A 20894-nucleotide genomic window follows, 5' to 3' on the forward strand; every position below is an offset into this window, starting at 1 on the left:
TTTCTGTTTTTGGAAGTTCCCACTAACTGCAAGGTTTTTTATTTTAGTCCACTGCCCCTCCACATGTTGATTTGTTAACACTGAAACCCAGCATGCTCCCAGGGACAGCTGCTTGTTTGGAAATGACTTTGCATGGCAGCTATATGTATGAATGAGAAACGCATTATCAAGCACTTTGTGAACCTAGCAAAGGTTTAAACATAATACGTAAATAGAGACCATTAAAATTCAGAAGGAACTTGTTTGTCATAAGCCAAATTCATGGTACCCGCAATGTCTTACGAACAACACCTGTGTACCGTAAATTAAATTTCTACCAGTGCATGAAGGTCAACCACATCCACCACTCAAAGAAGAAGAAAGGGAATTCAAATCAGTCTAATTTACTTTGCATTTTTTTCAAACACAAGTAAAATTCCAAGTGCGTTACTCAGCTGAAATAAAACAACAAAGAGATGTCTGTTCGGTACCGACCGCTGGTTCAACAGAAAAGCCCACTGAAAACCAAAAGCTCTGCCTCCTATTTTATTCCTGAAAAGTATGGAGTAATAAGTAATATTTCCCTCTCACAGCTCCTAGCAACGGGAAGTAACACAAGGATTAACACTGTCTTGCACATTGTAACCCACTGGATCGTTCTTGTGTTCTGATAAGTGTTAGCTTGTGTCCGTGCTTGCGTGAGTGCACTAAGAGCAAGAGAAGCTGATACAACATGTTTGTATGTAGGTTTCTGAAAGAGAAAGAGGACCTGATTTATGCCACACAACTCAGCTGTACAGTATAAGCAGAGTGTAATTAAAATAATGACGAACCAGGATTCTGAGAGAATGTCACCAATTGCTCTATTTCTCTCAAAAGATGAGAGAAGTTCAACTATGTAACTGTTGATGGTTTGTTTTTGATACTGTTTATTAAACGTAAATAATACCAATAACAAATGAATGCCCCATTTAAACAGTCACTCCCACCATCATTGTGAAACTTGAAATCAGCCCCATAAACACACACTACACCACACAAATCCTGTGTAGCGGTCAGGTGGACAACACCAAACAACAAAGATTTTGGATCCTGGTAATATGGGTATGAGGCCATCCAAAAGCATAAACCAGGTTTTTCTTTCATATCTAATAGAGTACTTTGATTTAATGAACTAGTTAATTTGAGTCGGACTGCTAGTACTCCTTCTTTGCTACTAGTGTTACAAACATTATGAAAGTTTTTGAGTCAGCTGTATGGATTTCTTCAAAGTTACATACGGTCACTGAAGTGTGTTGTGTCATTTTTGTTGTGGTCTCCCAAAATCATTATTTGGAAGAAAGTAGATGTCATGTTTAAAAATCAATGAGATTTAATAGTTTTTGAGATTTCTAATTACTAATGAGGTGACTGAATGTGAATGATTATTTGAAGGACAGACAGGAGAAGAACCACCTTTATCCACTTATTTACCACGCCTCACTGAACTGCAGTGTGCATCCTTTGAAAGCCTTGGCACAGTTTACAGAAACTGTAGTGTGAATAGACGGATCTGTTTGTCTGCAGAGTTAGCATTGATTTGTATACTGCATACAGTAGATGCAGATACCAAGAATTTGGTTTTATTGCACGAGTCGGGCAGAGTCTGTTTTACGAAGTGGAAGTAAGCAGAGCGGGTGATGTGGAATGACAGTGTGCTATCGAGGATGACACCCAGACTCTTGGTCCCATACTGGAGAGAGTTGTCTGGCTGATTCTCTTTTTTTTTCCCGCTGTCCACTTACAAAACCTATTAAAAGTCTTGGATACATATTATCTGGAATATTTGAAACTGCAAATGACTTTGAATATCTTGAATATAAAACTGCAAATTTTAAGGTGAATAATGAAAACAGATATTCGTATTACCGTTCATTTCTACACCAGTGAAAACATATTTTTTTAATTATTTATATATATATATATATATATATATATATATATATAGAGAGAGAGAGAGAGAAAGATATTTTATTTTTTTGTCAGTAGATCACCTTACTTGTTAAACACATGAAATTAAAATGTTACTGTATTTGCCTGCGAACTACAAATCATAAATTCAGTGAGATTATTGAAAGATTATTTCACAAACTTGAGGATAGAAAATAATTATACTGTGACATTGTTCATGTATGATAATGATAAATATGGCGGATCCCTCCTCTCTTTCAGACTCATACGGCCACGTTTGAACTTCCTCCTACTGCCAATCCAGATGACAGTAAATGTGACGAGACTGCATCGACGCTGACCTTGAAATTTGGAGAAGGACACTCCTGGAGTATGGACTTCAGCAAGAAGGACGCATTTTACCAGGCAGACAACGTAACCTTTACTTACAACCTCAGTGACTCCACCACCTTCCCAAACTCAGCGTCAAACGGTAACTTCCACTTTTTACACCTATATAACACAAAGAAAAAATATGCAAATGACTAAACTAATTTTTTCTTTTTCTCCCACTTCTGTGTTGTTTTTTTATTTGTTCTTGTTTTTTGGGGGGGGCGATGTGGGCTTGTTTCTCCATAGAAACTCGTAATGTGACTGCGAAGCCTCAAATTACAGAAGTTGTCCAGGACACGTGCTACTCCTGCAGAAGTACAGACACAATTGAAGCTCCGATGGTCAACATGACCCTGTGGAACGTCCTCATGCAGGCCTTTGTCATTAATGGCAGCAAAAGTGGGACCAGTAAGTGCAGATGCTGCCACATATAAACTCTTGCTTATGCTGTTTATCTTATATTACTGTGTCTGATCTTTTTTTTTTTTTCCTCTGTTCTCTTCCTCGCACAGTAAGCCCTTGTGATGCCGATAAATCGACGACTTCTGCTCCCCCCACTACTCATGCGACCAACGCCACAACTGTAGCACCTACCACGAACGGCACCACCCCGGCCCCGATCCCCACCACCACCCCGACACCCACCCTCCCCACACCCAGCGATGGGACGTACATGCTTAAGGCTGATGAGAACAGCACCGCGTGTCTGTTGGCCAACTTTGGCCTGCGGATTCGTTTCGAGCAAGGAGGAGTATGTTCATCCACACCTAATTATTGCGTTGCAACTCTATAAGGCCCTTTTTGTCCTCGGGAAAAATAAGATGATCTTTTGTAACACATTAATCTGATCACCTCCCTTCTGTCTGTTTTAGCAATTTCAGGAGATGAACCTTGAACCTAATCTTACCAAAGCCTCTGGATTTTGTGGCGTCAATAGCAGTGAGCTGGTTTTGGAGTCTGCTGCGATGACCATAAATTTCACATTCACCAATGTAAGTCCTTCAGCTAAAGGTGATATGTCCTTTCCAATGTCTTGGGGTTTTATCTTTAAAGGAATGCTTTAACATTTTGGAAAAATGCATTAACTCAAATCTCTGTTGAAGATTAACATCATTGTTAGAACATTTGTTAAACATGAAACCAAACTTCCAGCTTTCTAGCTGAACTTAGATTTAACCTGTTAGTAACTTTTTCAGTATCAGATGAGATTAGAAACTGATCAACTTTAAGAAATAGTTTTTCACATAATTGTTGGTTATTGGTTATTATTGTGTGTGTTTTTTTTTTGGTTTTTTTTTAATGATATAGAAAAAGAGATTTAAATTAAAGTTGTTGGAAGTTATTTACCAACCAGCCTTCCCACTCTTCTGGTGTAACTTCCAAGCGAAGAGCTCCTGCGACTTGCAACCGTTTTCATTTGCATATAACGTGCACGTTTTTGTTTATTATTCAGGCAATTTGAAAAATCATTTACTGAAAATAGTATAATCTTTTTGTTCATTAGATCAGTGGTTTCCAGCATATTTTTGTATTTTTATTTAATTGTTAAGGGAGCAAAAGTGGGACATTCAAAACACTTATTTTAAAAGCGTTTAGCCATTTTCGATTAGTTCCACCTCCTGAATATTTTAATCTGATTTTGGGGGCTTTTCTTCATCATTGTTCTTCACTACTGCCCTCTTAATGGCCTCAACAGAATATTTAGAAAATTTGCTTTGGTTGATCAGTTATTTTCACACACTAACGGGTTTAACCAGTGACTCGCAGTTTAATGGCCATCTGACCTCCCGCATGTTAATGGCTTATAGTCACAACAAAAAAAAATCAGCAACGGTTGATGAACTAGATTGAAATACTTCTGTACCATCACCGTATAACAGACGTTGGTGGTCCTGAGAGCTTACGTCACGGGATCTTTCAGAATTATGTTTTCATACTTTTATGTATTTATTTATTTTAAGGACACAAAGAAATTCCACCTCCATGCTCTGAACGTCACAGCAAAGACGGGCTCCGGTAATAAAAGTTATTTATCTTTTAAAACCAGAAACTACAACCCAAGTCTAGTTGATGCTTAGTTGTCTCTGTCTGTTTTTTTCCTCAAGGTGAGTTTACTGACGTGAACACCAACATGAGTGTGTGGGAGGCGGCTGTCGGCAGCTCTTACATGTGCAACAAGGAGCAGAACTACACCATCACCAAGCAGCTCACCCTCTACACCTTCAACCTACGAGTGCAGCCATTTGGAGTGAAGAAAGGTGGTTTCAGTACAGGTATGTTGTTCCCTCATGTGTTGCCATTGTTTTGTATCGGCTGAATCTGGCGGTAATCGCAGATGTGAGTGGAGAGGCTGATCGTTCCAGAAGTTGGCTGATTTTTTTTTTTTTTTTTTTTTTACAAATCTTATGGTAATGAAAGGCTGTTGATACTTTTTAATACAGGAGAGCCCTTTTTTATTTTACTTTTATTTCCTTTTTGCAAATAACTGCTTTTTTTTTTTTTTTTTTTGCTGCTCCACTCTTTTCTCAGTATTTTTTAAATTAGAAATCACTGTTCCCTCTGTTGACTGACTTTCTCTTTATCTGCAGCCCATGAATGTTCATTGGATGACACCAGCATCTTAATCCCAATCATTGTTGGCGCTGCTCTGGCTGGCTTGATTCTCATTGTAGTAATCGCTTACGTGATTGGTCGAAGAAAGACCTATGTTGGATATCAAACCCTTTAAATCCAGTTTTTGCAGTTATTCCTGAAATGTCATGGGGTTCCCAAGCCTGGTCCTTGGGCTTCATATAGAGTTGTTTATTGGCAATTAAAAAAATAAAAATCCAAATTAGAAAAAAAAGTCGTCAATGGAAAAATGTGAGATTTGATTTTCTAAATGGATAGTTCTCAGAAATAAAAAGAAGAGTTAATTATGTGAATTGTATTTAACACTCGGGGTCTCCTATCACATTTAATGAGAGCAGTAAAATTGGCAGAAGGTTTGCTGTTCCTCTCAAGGACCAAACTTGTTCCACCCCTTTGTTTTTCTTTCCTTTTTTGTTTTGTTTCCATTGTTGTCTTGGCTTTTCCTTTTTTGTTGTGCTTTTGTTAATGAACAAGTGCAAGATCCTGAAAATAATTTCTTAAAGTGTAGTCACGTGGAAGATGTTAAAAGATGTTTAGAGTGCAATATGTACAGTGTCCAAGGACAGTAAGACCTGGATATTTACAAAATAAAAACCTTGGAGATGCCGTGCACATTTTAAGCACAAGCTTTGGAGCTATTTAAATTTATTATCATGGGATCCTACACTTGTTTAGCGGACAATTCAATATTTTTTTTTCATTTGCTTTTGTTGTTTTGTTGCACATTTGTGGTTTATAATTTCATTCCCATGATTATTAAGATACATGTTTCAACAGCGTTTCCCTCTCAAATCAAACAAGATGGTCGAGAGGCTTTCTTTTCTTTTTTTACTACCATGGATGGTAGTCCATCCCATTTTGGACAGTTATCTTTAGGCATGTGTTTCTGCCTGCCTTTGCCCTTTTAAATCAAGAGAAACATTGAACTGTTATCTTGATTTTGTGGCTTCAATCATATTTATAAATCTGAAATCAATCAACATTTCTTCATTAACGGACATCCTAGCATGTAAAGCAGGTAAATAGCGGAAGGAGCAAATGATGATAGAGGCTCGTTTATATTCCCGGTTAATTAAATCCAGGCGTAGAAAATTTCATGTGATGAAGCCATATCTAGCATTATTAATCGAACCTGTGTGATTTCTGCTTTTATGTTTGCGTAAACTCCAAAGAGAGAGAGAAAGAAAGAGTTAACTGTTTGTTTGTTTTGTTTTGTTTCCCTTTCTTCTCAACGGATACATTTTGGCATTAGGTTTAGAAAAAGGGATAGTACTATTGTGTAGATATTCACGTTTAGCACAGAGAAATCTGAAATGCGGATATTTACATATAAATGCACTAAGACACTATGTTTTGCTTTTTGTCACAAGACCTGTGTAACTGTTTGGGCTTGGCCTTTGCTCTGAGAACCTCGACTAAATGAGTGGACATTAAAGATCCTGAAAACTTCCTTTCAGATCCTTGAATCTGTAAATGTTTTTAACAGAACAAGAAACAAGTCAAGCTTATAGTTAACCAGCTTCTACTGGTGTAAACGGTAACTTTGGAACGCTTGAATCAAGGCCACTGAACTTCTTAAAGAAATACCTTCAAGAACCAAGAAAAAGATTCCCCATCGATTTAAGTCTTTGAGAGTTACCCAGTTTTGACATGTTGTGAATTATTTTACTTTCTTGAAGAGAGATGGATAAGAACATTTAAAAACCACCTTAACTGGTCGCATGGTTGTAGGTGAATCAGACCGTAGATCAACAGGTAAAATAAGAGCCTTGATACAGAGTCCATATCACAGCAGACGCTGTCGATCCGCTCGTCAGTTTCCTGCTCAACTCTTCCTCTACTCATGAACCTGTAATTTTATTATGAAACTTTTTTTTTTATCTGCGTCACAATCTCTCTACAAAAAAGCTAATTTCCCAAAAGATGATGCTTTCCACCCCCACCCCCCCAAACAAAAAAATTCAGGTTATCAGTCTCTTCAAAACCACGTGCCTGTAGTTTATCAGATTTTACACCAGCACAAGTAAACAACCCTGACAACTGTCGGGAGGTCTTGATCTAATGATGATTGGTGACCTGAGGTTTGTGAAATAATCTCATGAAATTGGCTGTAGCGGGTTTTGTTTTCCCGTAGAGGCCAATCTCTCATCATAAGAAGCTGAAAATGTTTTCAGGACCTTTTTTAAGTCAAAGAATTAGACCAGCTTCCACTGACGCGGTACCAGAGACGGCAACCTACAGACCATTTATTGACATAGTGATAGAAAGCCAGTGTGGCACACTAGTAGCTGTATATTAAATTTAGCAGAGTGGTTTTTACTGTTTGCGCTGTTCCAGCTGTTGGCAACAGGATATGTTTGTTTTGTTTTTTAAGTTGCCGATGAAAATTGCTTTCACAGGTCATTGAACGTGTGTATGAATAATTGCTCTTAATCAGATATAAGCTTTGATTTTTGCTTGTGATTATCGCTGTCTTGTGTTTTGCAGCTTTGTACAAATTCTGTTGCCTTAATTAAGATGGTTTTGCAGCACCAGCATAAAGACTTTTATCAGAATGTTTAAAACGTTAACATCTAACATCATGGCATAATATTACTCAATAATAAAAGCTTTGTGCATTCAGCAACTTACAGATGCTAGTCTCATTTGGCTCAGTCTTTTCATCTCGCTCCACTTGTGGAGAAAATTGCACACTCATTTAACAAAGGGAAACTGTGCTGCAGGACCATATCCGTTCATGTGTGTTATACGGAGACAAATGATTGCTGATTTCATCTGCATTTTATGTGCTGTTAGCAATAATAAATTGGATTTCATTGTGTGATTTGAGCTTTTTTTAGTGTTTTTTTCTATGGAAATAAGTGTTTTGTTAAGTTAGAAAAGCTTCCATGTTGTTCATAATTCAAATACTTCATCAGTTACAACTTCTCCCTTTCAGCTCTTCATCCATTCACAGTGCTGTTTAATTTAAAAATGTCTTCTCTGTTAAGTCGGTAAAGCCTTCACTCCTGTGCTCTCTCCACTTTCGTCTAGCTGAGGATTGCCTGGGTGATGCGGAGAGCTTCCTTGTTCCCATAGCTGTCGGAGTTGCCCTGCTTGTACTCATACTTATTGTTCTGCTGGCCTATTTCATCGGGAGAAGGAGAAACATGGCTACTGGCTACGAATCTTTCTGATTTCGCCCGCTTCATGTAGAGCTTTCTAGTTAGCGAAGAATGGCTGCTGCCTATTTATGCTTCTGATTTTTACTAATTGTGGGAAATGTATGTGTTTTGGTGTTTCCAGTGTAGTTTTAAATGCTGACTGTAACAGAGTGGCTCAACATTTTGGGAAGCTTTTGTATCCTTGTTCAAGATGAGAACGATTTCACACAGTAGGTTGGCTTTGCACAAAGACTGAAAACGGGGTCACAAAAAGGTATTTGCGCCGACACAGAACGCCCACGTTCATGTTTAATCGGCTCGAAAACTGCAGTGTAAGTTTCCTGTGGTTTGCTGGAGTTTTTTTTAAGATTATTTTGAATAAAACTATAAAAGCCAAGACAATATCTTCTCTTGGATTCTGAAAATTGGCTTGACGGCTGTATAGCCCCATTTCCTCTAGTCTTTTAAGGGTACACTAGAGGTTTTCAAATATTTAACTTTTTCTAAATTTTGTTAAATTTATGAATGCGCATTTTAGAAAATATAAGGGGTGTTTCTCTGACAAAGCAAAGCCATCTTTTGCCTCCGTTTCCAGTTTTTTAGCACAGCCAACCTCTCTCTTAGTCCAGTTATCTCATCAGGGAAAACCCTTTGACATCACTGTGCAGAAGTTAATTTAATATTGTTCACAAAATTGAGTTAGATTTATAGTTGCAATCTTGTGTAGTGTTTCTTTTGTCGCAATTGATCTCTAATTACTCATACATTCACATTGTTGATTCTTTTTGTAGGTTTTGGTCTCTTTCTGCTGCTAACTTCTCCATTTCCAACCCTTGGTGTCTTAACTAAGACCCTCTCCTAAATAATTTTCTGCTTCAGCGCTAACTTGCTGTCTGTGTGTGTCTCTCTCTCAGCTGAGGAGTGCTTCCTGGACTCTGATTTGAGCTTTTTGGTGCCCATTGCTGTGGGCGTGGCACTCAGCTTCCTAATCATCCTTGTGCTTATCTCCTACCTGATTGGTCGGAGGAAGAGTCGCACCGGCTACCAGTCTGTTTAATCCGACCCGGCTGCTTCTGCCTTTCACCTTTTAAAAACACCTTCCCTGCCTGTCAGTACATCGAAAGCTTCCCAGATTTATGCTTATTTTTTCCGTTTTCTCTTTGGGCAACGTACAATAACTTTAAGCTTCTTACTTGTACCGAGATTCAACCACCGCAGCAGTTTCCGTTTATTTTCCTGATGCCAATCAAATACCAGAACAGTTATGATCAAAACTGAATCGTTTCATTATAAATTGCATGTTTTAAAAGTGACATTTATGGCCGTTCACCACTTCCTCTAGACAGCCCTCAGTCCTCCCGCCCTACAGAGGTTTTTGCTATTGGGTTATGTGCTGTATAATATTATATGTGTAAATTAATCTCTTGTATAGAATGAATTACACTGATTTTTGATGACGTGAATGTACGAGCAACTTAAGAGAGTCACTGTCATTCATCTCCCCAGTTATCGCTTCACAAGTTGTTTTAACTTTTCATATAAACACCAATTAACAGCTAAATAAAACGCTTTACATTTTGCACATAAAGTCACTTAATTGTAGCTTGATGAAAGGGACAAAAACAGAGACACTTTATCAACATTGGGACCACTTTTTTAGTTCACTTTTTTTCTCGAAATACATGTTTGTGTCACTTGTGATTGAAGAATTTTATTTTCTTAAAATGTACACTTTGTTAAATGTGTTTATTGGTTAATTATAGTAGGCTACTCTGCCTTTGTAATCCTATATTTCAATAGTTCAACAACCACACTAGTCCCGGTCTTACACTGGAGGTCAGGATCCAACTTTTTAGAATGTTGTCTTCATAACCAACTAGTAAGATCCTCACACACCACCCTCCACGTGACACCAACAGCAAGATCGGTTCAAGTACGAGAACAAGTATTAACTGTCGACTCGCACCATCTCATCACGTGGTCCCTGGTTTTGTGATCACTCCCCGACAGTTTCGTGCCTTTCTGTCGTGCACCTCTTGAGTTGCTTCCTCGAAGCTTGTCTCCATCTGATAAAGAATGTGACGTGGTGAGCTTGTTTAACACAAGTGTGGGAACCAAATTAAATAAAGTTTCGTTCTTGTTTTGTATCACTGTCATTCTTCTTACAGCGCCTACTGTGCTTTTATTTTGAAGGCGCAGCTGTGGGAGTCTTGTGACAGAAGTAAATTGTGATGTTGAAGCCCATAAACTGAACACTGAGTCGCTCTAACAGCTCAAACAGTCTTCACCTTTGGTTGGGCAGACGCCTTTTTACAAGCTGTAACGCACAGAGGCATGACTCTCATTACTGCTTTGACTGGCAGGTGGCCAGACATGCAAGCTGGCCCCAAGGTCACGCAAGACGTGACTCATTTCTGAGACCATGACGCGTGATTTACGTACAAAAGCATATTTAAACATCAATAGCACAAGTAAGTTGTGCAAGGTGCTTGGGGGTTGCTGCTACTTTGCAAATACTTCAAAAGAGCTCTGCTAAAAATGATGATTGCATGGCATCTCTTAATATGAAGCATACGTAGACTAACTGGCCATTTAGTGGGATTTTGTTTAGAGTTGGATTATGTATGGTGGGAGACCCAGAGCACTCCTTAAAGCAGCACTATGTAACTTTTCCACCTTAATATAATATTTCCAGAGTCATTGTGATGGTACATCAACTTCCAACAGGTTTAATGACACCTCTGTCATGGTCTGAGGGGTCTGTATCACCTTCACTGGCACTATGTAACTTCGAGGTGGATGGTAGGAACCCTGCCACACTACTGGTAAAGCACTACCGCTTTTTTCCAAAGGAGCCGCCAAACTCAACAAAAGCTGAAAGTTACATTGTGCTGCTTTAAATCCTGACCGTCTCAAAGATTCCCATTGTAGTTAGAGAAATAACAGGCAGAAAACAGGTGCCTGTTAGTTGCAGCTACAAGCACCAAAATTGGCACACATAATCCTTAGGGGTTGCTCTTTTGATAAAACAGATGGAGGCCTTTTTTCAAGATGGCCGCCATCAAATATACATTTATATTGCATTTCGCAACAAAATCCCATAGACATTTCCAATTTGAATGATCTTGGTGTCAAATCCTAACCTTTCCACTATGTAGAATCTAAATTTGGACCCATGGACTTACACTTTGGCTTCCTTGTACCATACATAAGTCCAAGAATCCTAATATTCTGCTAAATTTGAGTTTTTTTTTCTATTTAGTTTGATGTTTAGTTACACAGTTTAGTTGACAGGGTGTGCCAGCGCGGGAGAGCCGAGCCAAGGGTAAGGGGGCTAAGCATGACTATTCATGGACTTACCCAGATGGTGTACAGATCGCACAGGACTTAAATTATACTGGATGAACAATCGGGCTAGGTGTAGATTGTATAAGTTATTGTCGAACCTAGTTGTATCCCATACCTTATTGTGCATAATGCTGGTAAAAGGAAACCCCCTCGGCCTTGTTTCAATAAATACACATCATCACACTGTGAAAACTTGATTAATCAAAATCAAATCAAAATCAAAATGACAAATATACATCCAGGACTGCCTAAATTTACAACTGACTGGAGCAAGTGTTGTCTTTGCCAAGAGAAAAATGGTAATGAGCTCTCATCACCACACACAGAACAATCAGAACGGCATGATGGGTACTCTATGATTGGAATGGATATTCCCATCTTTCATGCAATGAATGAGATGCCTATTAAAGTTGATCCAGACAGACTTGATGGTGGCATTGAAGATACTTTGAGGAGGAACAAGGCTCAATACCATCAAAGTTGTCGTGCTGTGTTCAACAACACAAAACTGGAAAGAGTGAGAACCTCAAAACGTAAGGCAGAGAGTGCTCAGTCAGTGGAATGCCAGACCAAGCTCAGCAGAACCAGCATTCAAAGCTCATTGTGTTTCATATGTGACAAAGAACTCACATCCTCTGAACAGACCAGAAAAGCTATGACAATGAATCTCAATAAGAGGGTTAATGAATGTTCCCGGACTTTAAATGATGGAAAACTTATTGCAAGACTCAGCGGTGGAGATGTTGTTGCACAGGAGCTCCAATACCATGCTGCATGCTTGGTAGACTTGTACACTAGAGAGAGGTCCTACCTCAGAGCTACCAAGAGACTGGAAAAGGAACATGCAACCAAAGAGGAAGACCACCCACAGGCATTCTCAGAGCTAGTCACATATCTAGTGGAGACCCCCAAATCTGGTGAGGGTCCTTCAGTCTTCCAACTTACAGACATAGTTCACCTGTATGCCCAGCACCAGAAACAGCAGGATGTTGATGCACCTGCTGTCAACTCCACAAGACTGAAGGAAAAACTGCTGTCAGAAATACCTGAGTTGGAGGCTCACAAGCAGGGAAGGGATGTTCTTTTGGCTTTTCAGAAAGAGGTAGGCTTTGTCTTGTCAGGAGCCTCTGACTATTATAGTGAAGCTATTATTCTTAACAAAGCAGCTAACGTTTTGGGAAGACATATGTTTGACCACGAGTCTACATTTGATGTAACATTCTATGAGAGTTGCATTGAGGAGGCCATTCCACACAGTCTTCTTCAGTTTGTGGCCATGCTTGGACACGGAGCAGACCTCAAATCTCAGTTGAGGTTTGGTGCATCAAAGACCGATCAAGCAATTGCTCAGCTGCTTCAGTACAACTGCTACACACAGTAAAAAGAAGGAAGTGCAACTCACAGACACTCCGAAAATAGAGAGACCCCATTCCCTGTTTACATGGAGATGTCCATCTACGCAAAGACCAGAAAGCGAAAGTTGGTGGACATGCTTAACGAGCATGAAATAATCATTCCATACAACCGGGTTGTAGAGATATCTGCACAGCTGGGAGATGCAACAGTCAGTACATGGAAGACGGGGTGGTCTGTCCACCAGTTCTGCCAAAAGGGCTGTTCACAACATCAGCCATGGACAACATAGACCACAACCCCACTGCAACGACAGCGACCACTTCTTTCCATGGAACCAGCATCTCTGTTTTTCAGCATGAATGAATCCCCCCCCCACACACACACACACACACACATACACGACCTCTAACAATGCTAAGCTATACACTACCATCCATTTTACCGGGATCAAACATAACAAAAAACCTATATTTTGGCCGAATATTAGGATTCTGGGACTGATATATGGTACAAGGAAGCCAATGAGTAAGTCCATGGGTCCAAATTTAGATTCTACATAGTGAAAAGGTTATGATTTGACACCAAGATCATTCCAATAGAACAACTCTATTGGATTTTATTGCGAAGTGCAATATTACTGTATATTCAATGGCGGCTAGCTTGAAAAAAGGCCGCCATCTTGGTTTTTTTTTTGGCACAATGGTTTTATCAAAAGAGCAACCCCTAAGGAGTATGTGTGCCAATTCTGGTGTCTGTAGTCGCAACTTTACGCAAGATTATTCCTGTTATTTCTCTAACTATTGGGGTTAAGGTCTAGACTGCAAAAACTAATTTCTAGGAAGGTAACATTTAAAAAAGAATAATTAGAAGATTATTTTAGACCAAATTGCTAGTTTTAAGAATTCTAGTCACGAAAATTCTTCTTAGCTCATTGGCAAAAATATTTTTGCTTAAAAAGAAAAAAAAATTGATTAGATTAATGGACTGTTAGGCTTATTTCTGGAGGGGTTGTTTTTACAGTGTAGACTCCAGACTGATGACCAGTCCATGTGTGAAAATGATGTCTCAAGCTCCATGAATGACAATTTGAGACTGATAAATCCTAAATGCGTATCTGTCATCTTGGGATATCTCCAAGCCATCAGGGCCTGGAAAAACCTGGTCACCAAGTATATCCAGGTAGTCTGCTGAACTAATTTATTTTGGGTATGTGACACTGCTGAACCGCGATGTGATCGACTGAAACAACACCATTAACCCTGCTCCTACAGGTCTGCACTTCACCCACTCTCCTCTTACCTGGATACCACCATCACTCCCGACCAGGGCAGATCTGGACTCATCACAGCCTGCAACCTTTCTCCCATGCTTCACTCTTTTAGCTCATCATCTAATCAAAGCCTTTTATCCAAGTAGACTCACTGTTTTTCTCAGTTTTAGTTTCAGCAGTCTCCTCAGTTGTTATGCTCACAATAATTTGACCCAAAACAGTGTATTGTATTTTGTTGTTAGAGCAGTTGGCTGAAACAAAGTTACTGTAGTACTTTTCTAAAGTACTTAATCCAGGTGGTAATTTCTGTTTGTTTTTTTTTTGTTTGTTTGTCTCTGTCTGGGCAGCGTATGACAAACCTGATTCTGACTTGTCTAGCGAATACTTAATAAATAAATAAAAATACTGATACCAGGTTAAGTAGCACAGTTCAGAAACTGCTTCTTCAATATTTTTCTTTATTAATCAGTGGTGTGTAGTATCTAATTTCAAAAGCAAAAGTTCTTTTTTTTTTTACAAAATAGGAAGTAGATATTTTATCATAAATGTGTAACACTTTTCTATTGAACAAAATATAGTAATCATGTATTTCCATTTATTATATCTTTTTTTACTGTGTAAGTACAGTACAAGTCCTGCTTACAGTGTTTGCATGATAGGTCTTTGAATTCTTACAACATACATGTTTGAAATATATAAAGCAAAACAAATTAGTACACTTTGTCACACAAAAAATGCGCACGCAAAAACCATAATCTAACCTGGCAAATTTTCTAATTCCCTGTTAAGGTTTTAAGACATAATTGGATTTGCATAGCCAGAGATGTTAACTATTGGGCGGAGTGTAATTTAGTTTAATTAATCGTACTAATCATTATAAAATATCAGGAGCTGAATTGTAACTCACTCTATACACTCGACCTGTGCTCAGCACTGTTTGTTGTGGATGCAGGTGCCAACAGCATGCTCAAGGTTCAACAGAAACAAAAAAGTACAAATCTACTTCTTGAGGATTTTGTTTCGCAGTGGATATTTAGAAGAAAGATGAAGAAAGGGACATTTTTCAAGGAAAACAAAGGTTCAAACATAACTCTCTTCTTGTTCATATTTTCCTGCCTCAGAGCGGAAGCCTCCGGCTGCCAGCAATGTCTTTTCCCTTATGCTCCGACGTCCAGGGTGAAGGTCACACTGCCCAAGTGGCGATCGGTTGGTGAATCATTAATGATCCCCTTTCCATTCAGTTTGCATTGCACTTGGATGTGACTGTCATACTGCACTCCTGCAAAACGCACAGCCACAACCGGCGAAGAGTAGTTTACCTGGAATAAAGGAGACACGGGAGACTGAGACCTGACAGGTGTTGCGTTCAACTTTTGCCACAGAAGTCACACATACTGCTTCACTCACGTGTCTAAGCTTCCCGTAGTATGGATAGTACTTCATGTCAAAAATGCTTTTAGGAAAAAACTGAAGTTCTCCCAAGGCTTCTGGTGGCCCCCTCTGAAGAAAAAGATTTTAAAAAGGGTTAATATTATTTGTTTATTTTCACTTGAGTGACATGACTCAGTTATTTTCAGACATGATTAAAGTTTTGATAGTTAATGTACCTTAACTCCACAAGTCACATTTACTGCTTTACCGTGGCCTGGTAGGTACCCAAGAATCTATAAACATAAAAACACAGGTTGGAAAATGTAAAAATACTCTCATGCTCTTTTTTTTTTTTTGTCCAGCACTTTTTGAATGTGCTCACTTTTTTCCAGCTGAGCTTCACGCAGAACCCCACTAATTATTTTTGTCATATCTAGGCGAAAATCACAAACTTACTCCCAGAAAGTTTCCAATCTATCCTTAACTTTTAGTTCTGCAAAAAGTTACAGATCAAAATGTTAATCAAGACAAAAAAGTGGTGCACAAATGGCTTCAGGTCCAAAAGTGGCCACAAGATGTCACCAGAACAAATGCAAAAGAGTGTTCAGCTTGCAAACATAGTCAGACTTTTAGAGGCACTCTACTTACCCGGTTCATTCGAAGCAGGATGCATGGCCTTCCCTGAGAATAGCCATAGTGGGGGTCCTGCAGCCCTGAGCAGTCCCCCAACCAAGACCGCTTGAACTGACACGATTTCCTCTCCGCGCTTTCCTCCAAGTCATCCTGCATGAAGTATGTGTCATGTGCACATCGAACATTCTTCTTCTCCTGTGCACCATCGTTATATGCTGAAAGTGGAGAGGAGAGAGTGAGGGCGTTAGAGAGAGAGGGGGCATAAATAAACCTTTGCAACAGTTAGCCACTGCCAGGCTCAGGCCTCTGCCTTAAGAATCCTGACAAAAGCAGAGTGTGGAGGAAAAAAAAAAAACTGAATGGCTACCCTCTGCCCACAAAAAGGCTTCCCTTCCCAGCATCCCCTGCAGGAAACGAATGGGAAAAACAGGACAAAGGTAGAGAAGATGAGGTTTGACACATTGCGTGTCTCCTTCATTATCAAGTACTTCATCGACCTCATCACACCTCCCAGTTCAAACATCATTCCCCCACAGGCACATCTGGGACGACTCACGTCTAAGGTAGTCATCCATCGACCGGGCATACTTCTTCCAGGATTTTCGGTCAGATGCATTAAAAGCGATCTCGTGGCCTTCTAGATGCGGGGCCATCGTCATACCTGCCAGTGGAGACGCAGAGACAGTCAACTGTGCTGAGACTGACATAGGAGCGGGAAATAGGAGGGACAGCCAAGCAGAGGCAGAAGAAAAGAGACAAACTCAAACCTCAGTTTGGGTTTGGGGTTATGTTTACCTGGTGGCATCACTCTATCATTGTAGGTGGGATGGTAGGGACTAATAGACCACATGAGGCAGCACATACATCCACCAAACATGGCTGCAAGAAATGCATAAAGTGCAGCATAGAAGAGCAAGATGAGACCTAAAAAAGAGAGAATGAACAGTTAGTTGTCAGGATGATCTTTCTTGTCATTATTATTATTTTTATTATTTATTTAGGCTTTTTTTGTTTTTGTTTTTAGACCACATGCAAGTGCCTTACATAACCAGCAAACAAATCACTCAACAGATTATGCCTGAAGTGACTGAATGGAGAAAAAAAAAGACAGTTTTCTGTGGTTTGGCTCCAACCCCAGCTACTGTCCTTGGTTAGCACAGTAACTAATTTGTTTATTAATACAAAAGCCGCCCCCCCAACCCCACTCCTCCTTGTCTGGATCTGCAAATAACTCCAATAGCTTTGGTATAAACCCAACAGAGCTAAACAACAGCCCCGTAAACAAAGAAATGCTGAAGACTAGCATTGTTCTGCAATTTTCAATTGACAGTCCATTAGCAACATATCAAGATAAAAGTGTCCTAAATTAAGTGGCTTTTGCTGTGTGGGCAATTTCACAAGGGACTAGCTGCAGCCAGCCTTGCATCCCCAGAACCACAAAGGCCCCTCTGTTTGAGCTCAGTGAGAATTCTCCCAGCTGTCCTTTTACTCAGGAACACAGTGAACCTCCGGTTGCCATCGTAGTGAAGGTCTTTAGCAGCCATAGAGGCCCAGCCAGCTCCAAGGAGCCCCGATCACCCCACTCTGGTATTGTGTCCCCTCTTACACACTTGTCTCACAGGACACACAGCACAGACTTCAGCTCAAGGCCTTTCTTCAGCAGACACATGGGCCCCACTCCTCAACAAGTGTGCACGCACTGGTTATGAGCTGAAATCAGCTTTTAGTCCTGCCTGCGGATGCAGCATTTCGGCATGTGTGTACAGCACACCCTTTTTTTCTCCGAATGCCATCTCTGCATGCAGTTGGATCGTGCTTGCAATTGTTTACAGTGGTACTGATGGAGGGGGCATAACTGCATCACATGATAACTACTCTGGAATACCAAGGAGCTGCTTCATCATCCTTGACTCAACAAACTCACACAGTCTGTCACCGTCACCTCTGCATAAAAAAAAAATCCCTGCTTATTATAAGTTATATGTAAAACAAAAAAAAAACACTTAAGCATGTCTACGTGTTTTACAGCAACAGAGGGGTCTTAAGCATGTTAAGTTCAACAATGAGGTCGCCAAGGCTTTGGGAAAGAGGCTGTCAAGAGAATGGTAAGATGTAGAGGAATGTGATTCCTGGCCAATGTGAGGCCCGGAACATCGTGCTCCCGCTGGGGACACGTCCCCGGGAAGTCTGTTTTTGTCGGGACTCTCAGAATTGTCCATGCACCTATGTAAACATTGAACATGAGGACACACACACACTTGCAAGCAGTTAGCAGAGTCACTGAACTAGATAGACATTTCTATTCCCCAAACGCTCCTCGAGTGCATCTTCTAACATTGTTCAAACCTCACGTCCGTTCTCAAGTTTGAGTCAGCTGCAATGCACTCAATAACATGATTAACTACACGAGGATGGCATCAATTCAAATGTCCCACTCTACACCTTAATGTCAACTTACCCCAGCTCTTTCCAGAGCGACCCATGAATTCGCTGGTCTCTGCATTCCACAGGTATTTCTTTAAGTCGTCGATTTTCTGGTGGAGTGTCCTCTGGGGAATTGGCTTGCGCTTCCATTTCTCAAAGTTCAGGTCTTCCTGCTCTAGAGGCTGATGTTCGGCCAGCTCATCCTGCTCCTCCTCCAACTCTTGGCCATGTTTGAGAATCACTTTGGGAGGCTGGTGTAAAGAAGAAGTAGAAGCGGAAGAGGAAAAGAAAAATCCTTCACCACACATTCTCAACTGCTAAGTTCTGCAGTCAACCAATTCTCGTTTCAAATCACCGCAGGGAAAAAAAAAATGGCATGCCTCCTGATCTGAGTATGACCAATATTGTAAACTGCCAGACAGTGCTCTGCATGTTAATGAACATCCCACTGATGGTCCAGTCCCCTGTTTCTGCAGATTATAAACCCGCGGGTGACCTTATGGCACTCGTTGGGAGAGCTGACCTCCGCTGAGTGGACCCTCCTGCTTCGAGTTGCAGCTGCAGACAGCAAAGCTGGAGGGTCAATCTGACAGCCAGATGTTGCTCACTGACTCTCAGCATCCACATGGAAACAGGACACACAGATCCCAAAGGAACCACAGGACACTGGAGAGTGCCATTAAAAAGTCCTTTGTGAGAGATGGGCCATTAAGAGAATTTGTCTCTTAAACTTGTCTCTTAAACTGTACAATAGCTTTGAGATTGTAAAAATAGCTTTGATATCTACATATATTTATATATCTATATCTATATACATATATATATCTATATATATCTATATATATATATATATATATATATATATATATATATATATATATATATATATAGATATATACATGTCTGACAAAAAGACAAGAGCAAACCGCCCTTACTGAGGCATTTTCTTTAATAAACTGAAAGAATAATTTCAAGTAATCTCAGCACTTACAGGACTTGATGCTTGACTTTTAAGAAGATCTCCCTCAGCACTTCCTTCTGTGGCCTCCATATTCTTTACAAGACAACAACAACAACAAAAAGGTGAAAATATATTTTTTCTTTAACCCAATTATATTTACAGTGCCCACTGAATAAACAAAATAATAATAATACTAATAATAAGTCTTTCACATTTTTATACGTTTCAGAACATAATAATCTATTTGGATAACCTTATCTGCTATGGGATGACTAAAAAAAAATCTATCTTTGTCACAAATTTGAATGAAAAGACAGACATACCTGAAGTTTTCTTCTCAATAAAAACGCGGATTAATATGTCGGAACCCTTCGTTCTTGACCACTATTGAAAAGAAGTATTTGTCAGAAAGTATGTGGGGATTTCATTAGAAAGTTAGTCGTGCAGGGGGGACTGGGAGAGGAGAGCCTCCTTCAACTAGTGCACATCACAGTGAATGAACGCCGGACAGAGAGAAACCGGGGGTGGGAATTAGAGTGCTTTTTTTTTCTTTCTTTCTTTTTTTCTGTCCCAAAGTCGTTTTGGCAGCGGCGTGGACCCCAGCACTAGATTCTGTACACGCACACGATCGGTCATTGTCTCTTCAGCTCCATAAATCTCGCATGAATGCAGTATTTATAGCCCACCCCGGCACAAGACGCAGTCACTTATCGCCGTCATGGATAGGGTCCACGCACACAAATGACCCCTGAGCAATTATACTTTATTCTTTACTTGAATGTGTTTTATTTCTAATGTTCTATCTATCTAAGAATAATCACAAATAAAATCATAAATTTGTGATTTTTTTTTTAATATTGTCTATGCTAATGCATTTGCGCAAACGCAGTAACCAGTTACCAACTGGTCTACCTTGATTCTTGCGCAACTGGATAGTTAGTTACCATAAGGTCTGCTCTGTTCAAACCCAAGCAGTCCTTATCCCTGATCCTATCTGCACTCCCGTCACGTAACGCTCTGGTACCCCCTGTAAAAGTGGAAGAGGGGGGCTCCCATTCTTCTATTAGATGAAAAGAGAAATTGCGTCATGGAAAAATCAGTTCCTTAAGATCTGCGCGACAAAAAAAAACACCCCCCAAAAAAACGTGCATGCATGTGTGCGTCTATTTAGACGTTGGCTATGTTATACAGTAAAAAAAAAACGTTTTTTTTTCTCACATTAAGGACTTTTCCGCGAGGCATTTTGCAGGTAATGCCTTTCTGGGGAAGATGTTAACATGGACATCATGAAAAAGTGCGGCAGTCCCTAATAGACTGTGAGGGGCCGTATAGGGACTTGGGGAGGATATGAGCTGCATGATAATAAAGCTGCAGGGCCCCTATGGCACGTGCATCCAACTCACTGTACTACTTTTTTCTTTTTGTTGGTCTCTGTGTCGCCTTTTGACGCACTGGC

At 40.0% G+C, this 20894-nt stretch overlaps 2 protein-coding genes across 4 annotated transcripts in view; one reads left to right on the plus strand and one right to left on the minus strand.

Moving 5' to 3' along the window:
- lamp2 (lysosomal-associated membrane protein 2) overlaps positions 1 to 10215 on the plus strand; it is a 13076-nt gene extending 2861 nt beyond the window's left edge. The window contains exons 3-9 of one of the 3 annotated variants that reach the window (XM_061725677.1): positions 2191 to 2401; positions 2548 to 2709; positions 2814 to 3052; positions 3174 to 3293; positions 4263 to 4317; positions 4407 to 4574; positions 4890 to 7753. In XM_061725677.1, the coding sequence (XP_061581661.1) occupies positions 2191 to 2401; positions 2548 to 2709; positions 2814 to 3052; positions 3174 to 3293; positions 4263 to 4317; positions 4407 to 4574; positions 4890 to 5029 (1095 nt within the window). In that variant the 3' untranslated portion in view covers positions 5030 to 7753. Of the gene's footprint in view, positions 1 to 2190; positions 2402 to 2547; positions 2710 to 2813; positions 3053 to 3173; positions 3294 to 4262; positions 4318 to 4406; positions 4575 to 4889; positions 7754 to 7965 lie in introns of those variants that run through there. The other 2 variants (XM_061725675.1, XM_061725676.1) reach the window with 2 other exon arrangements.
- Positions 10216 to 14501: 4286 nt separating this feature from the next.
- atp1b4 (ATPase Na+/K+ transporting subunit beta 4) lies at positions 14502 to 19950 on the minus strand. The gene is made up of 9 exons (XM_061726355.1): positions 19762 to 19950; positions 19469 to 19531; positions 18512 to 18728; positions 16849 to 16977; positions 16610 to 16714; positions 16069 to 16268; positions 15657 to 15713; positions 15457 to 15549; positions 14502 to 15368 (listed from the first exon to the last, which is right to left on the minus strand). The coding sequence occupies exons 2-9, from the start codon at positions 19526 to 19528 to the stop codon at positions 15207 to 15209; spliced, it is 1023 nt and encodes a 340-aa protein (XP_061582339.1). The 5' UTR covers positions 19529 to 19531; positions 19762 to 19950; the 3' UTR covers positions 14502 to 15206.
- Between the last annotated feature and the right edge of the window lie 944 nt (positions 19951 to 20894).

Source organism: Cololabis saira, chromosome 7 (assembly GCF_033807715.1).
Source record: "Cololabis saira isolate AMF1-May2022 chromosome 7, fColSai1.1, whole genome shotgun sequence".
NCBI lineage: Eukaryota > Metazoa > Chordata > Actinopteri > Beloniformes > Belonidae > Cololabis > Cololabis saira.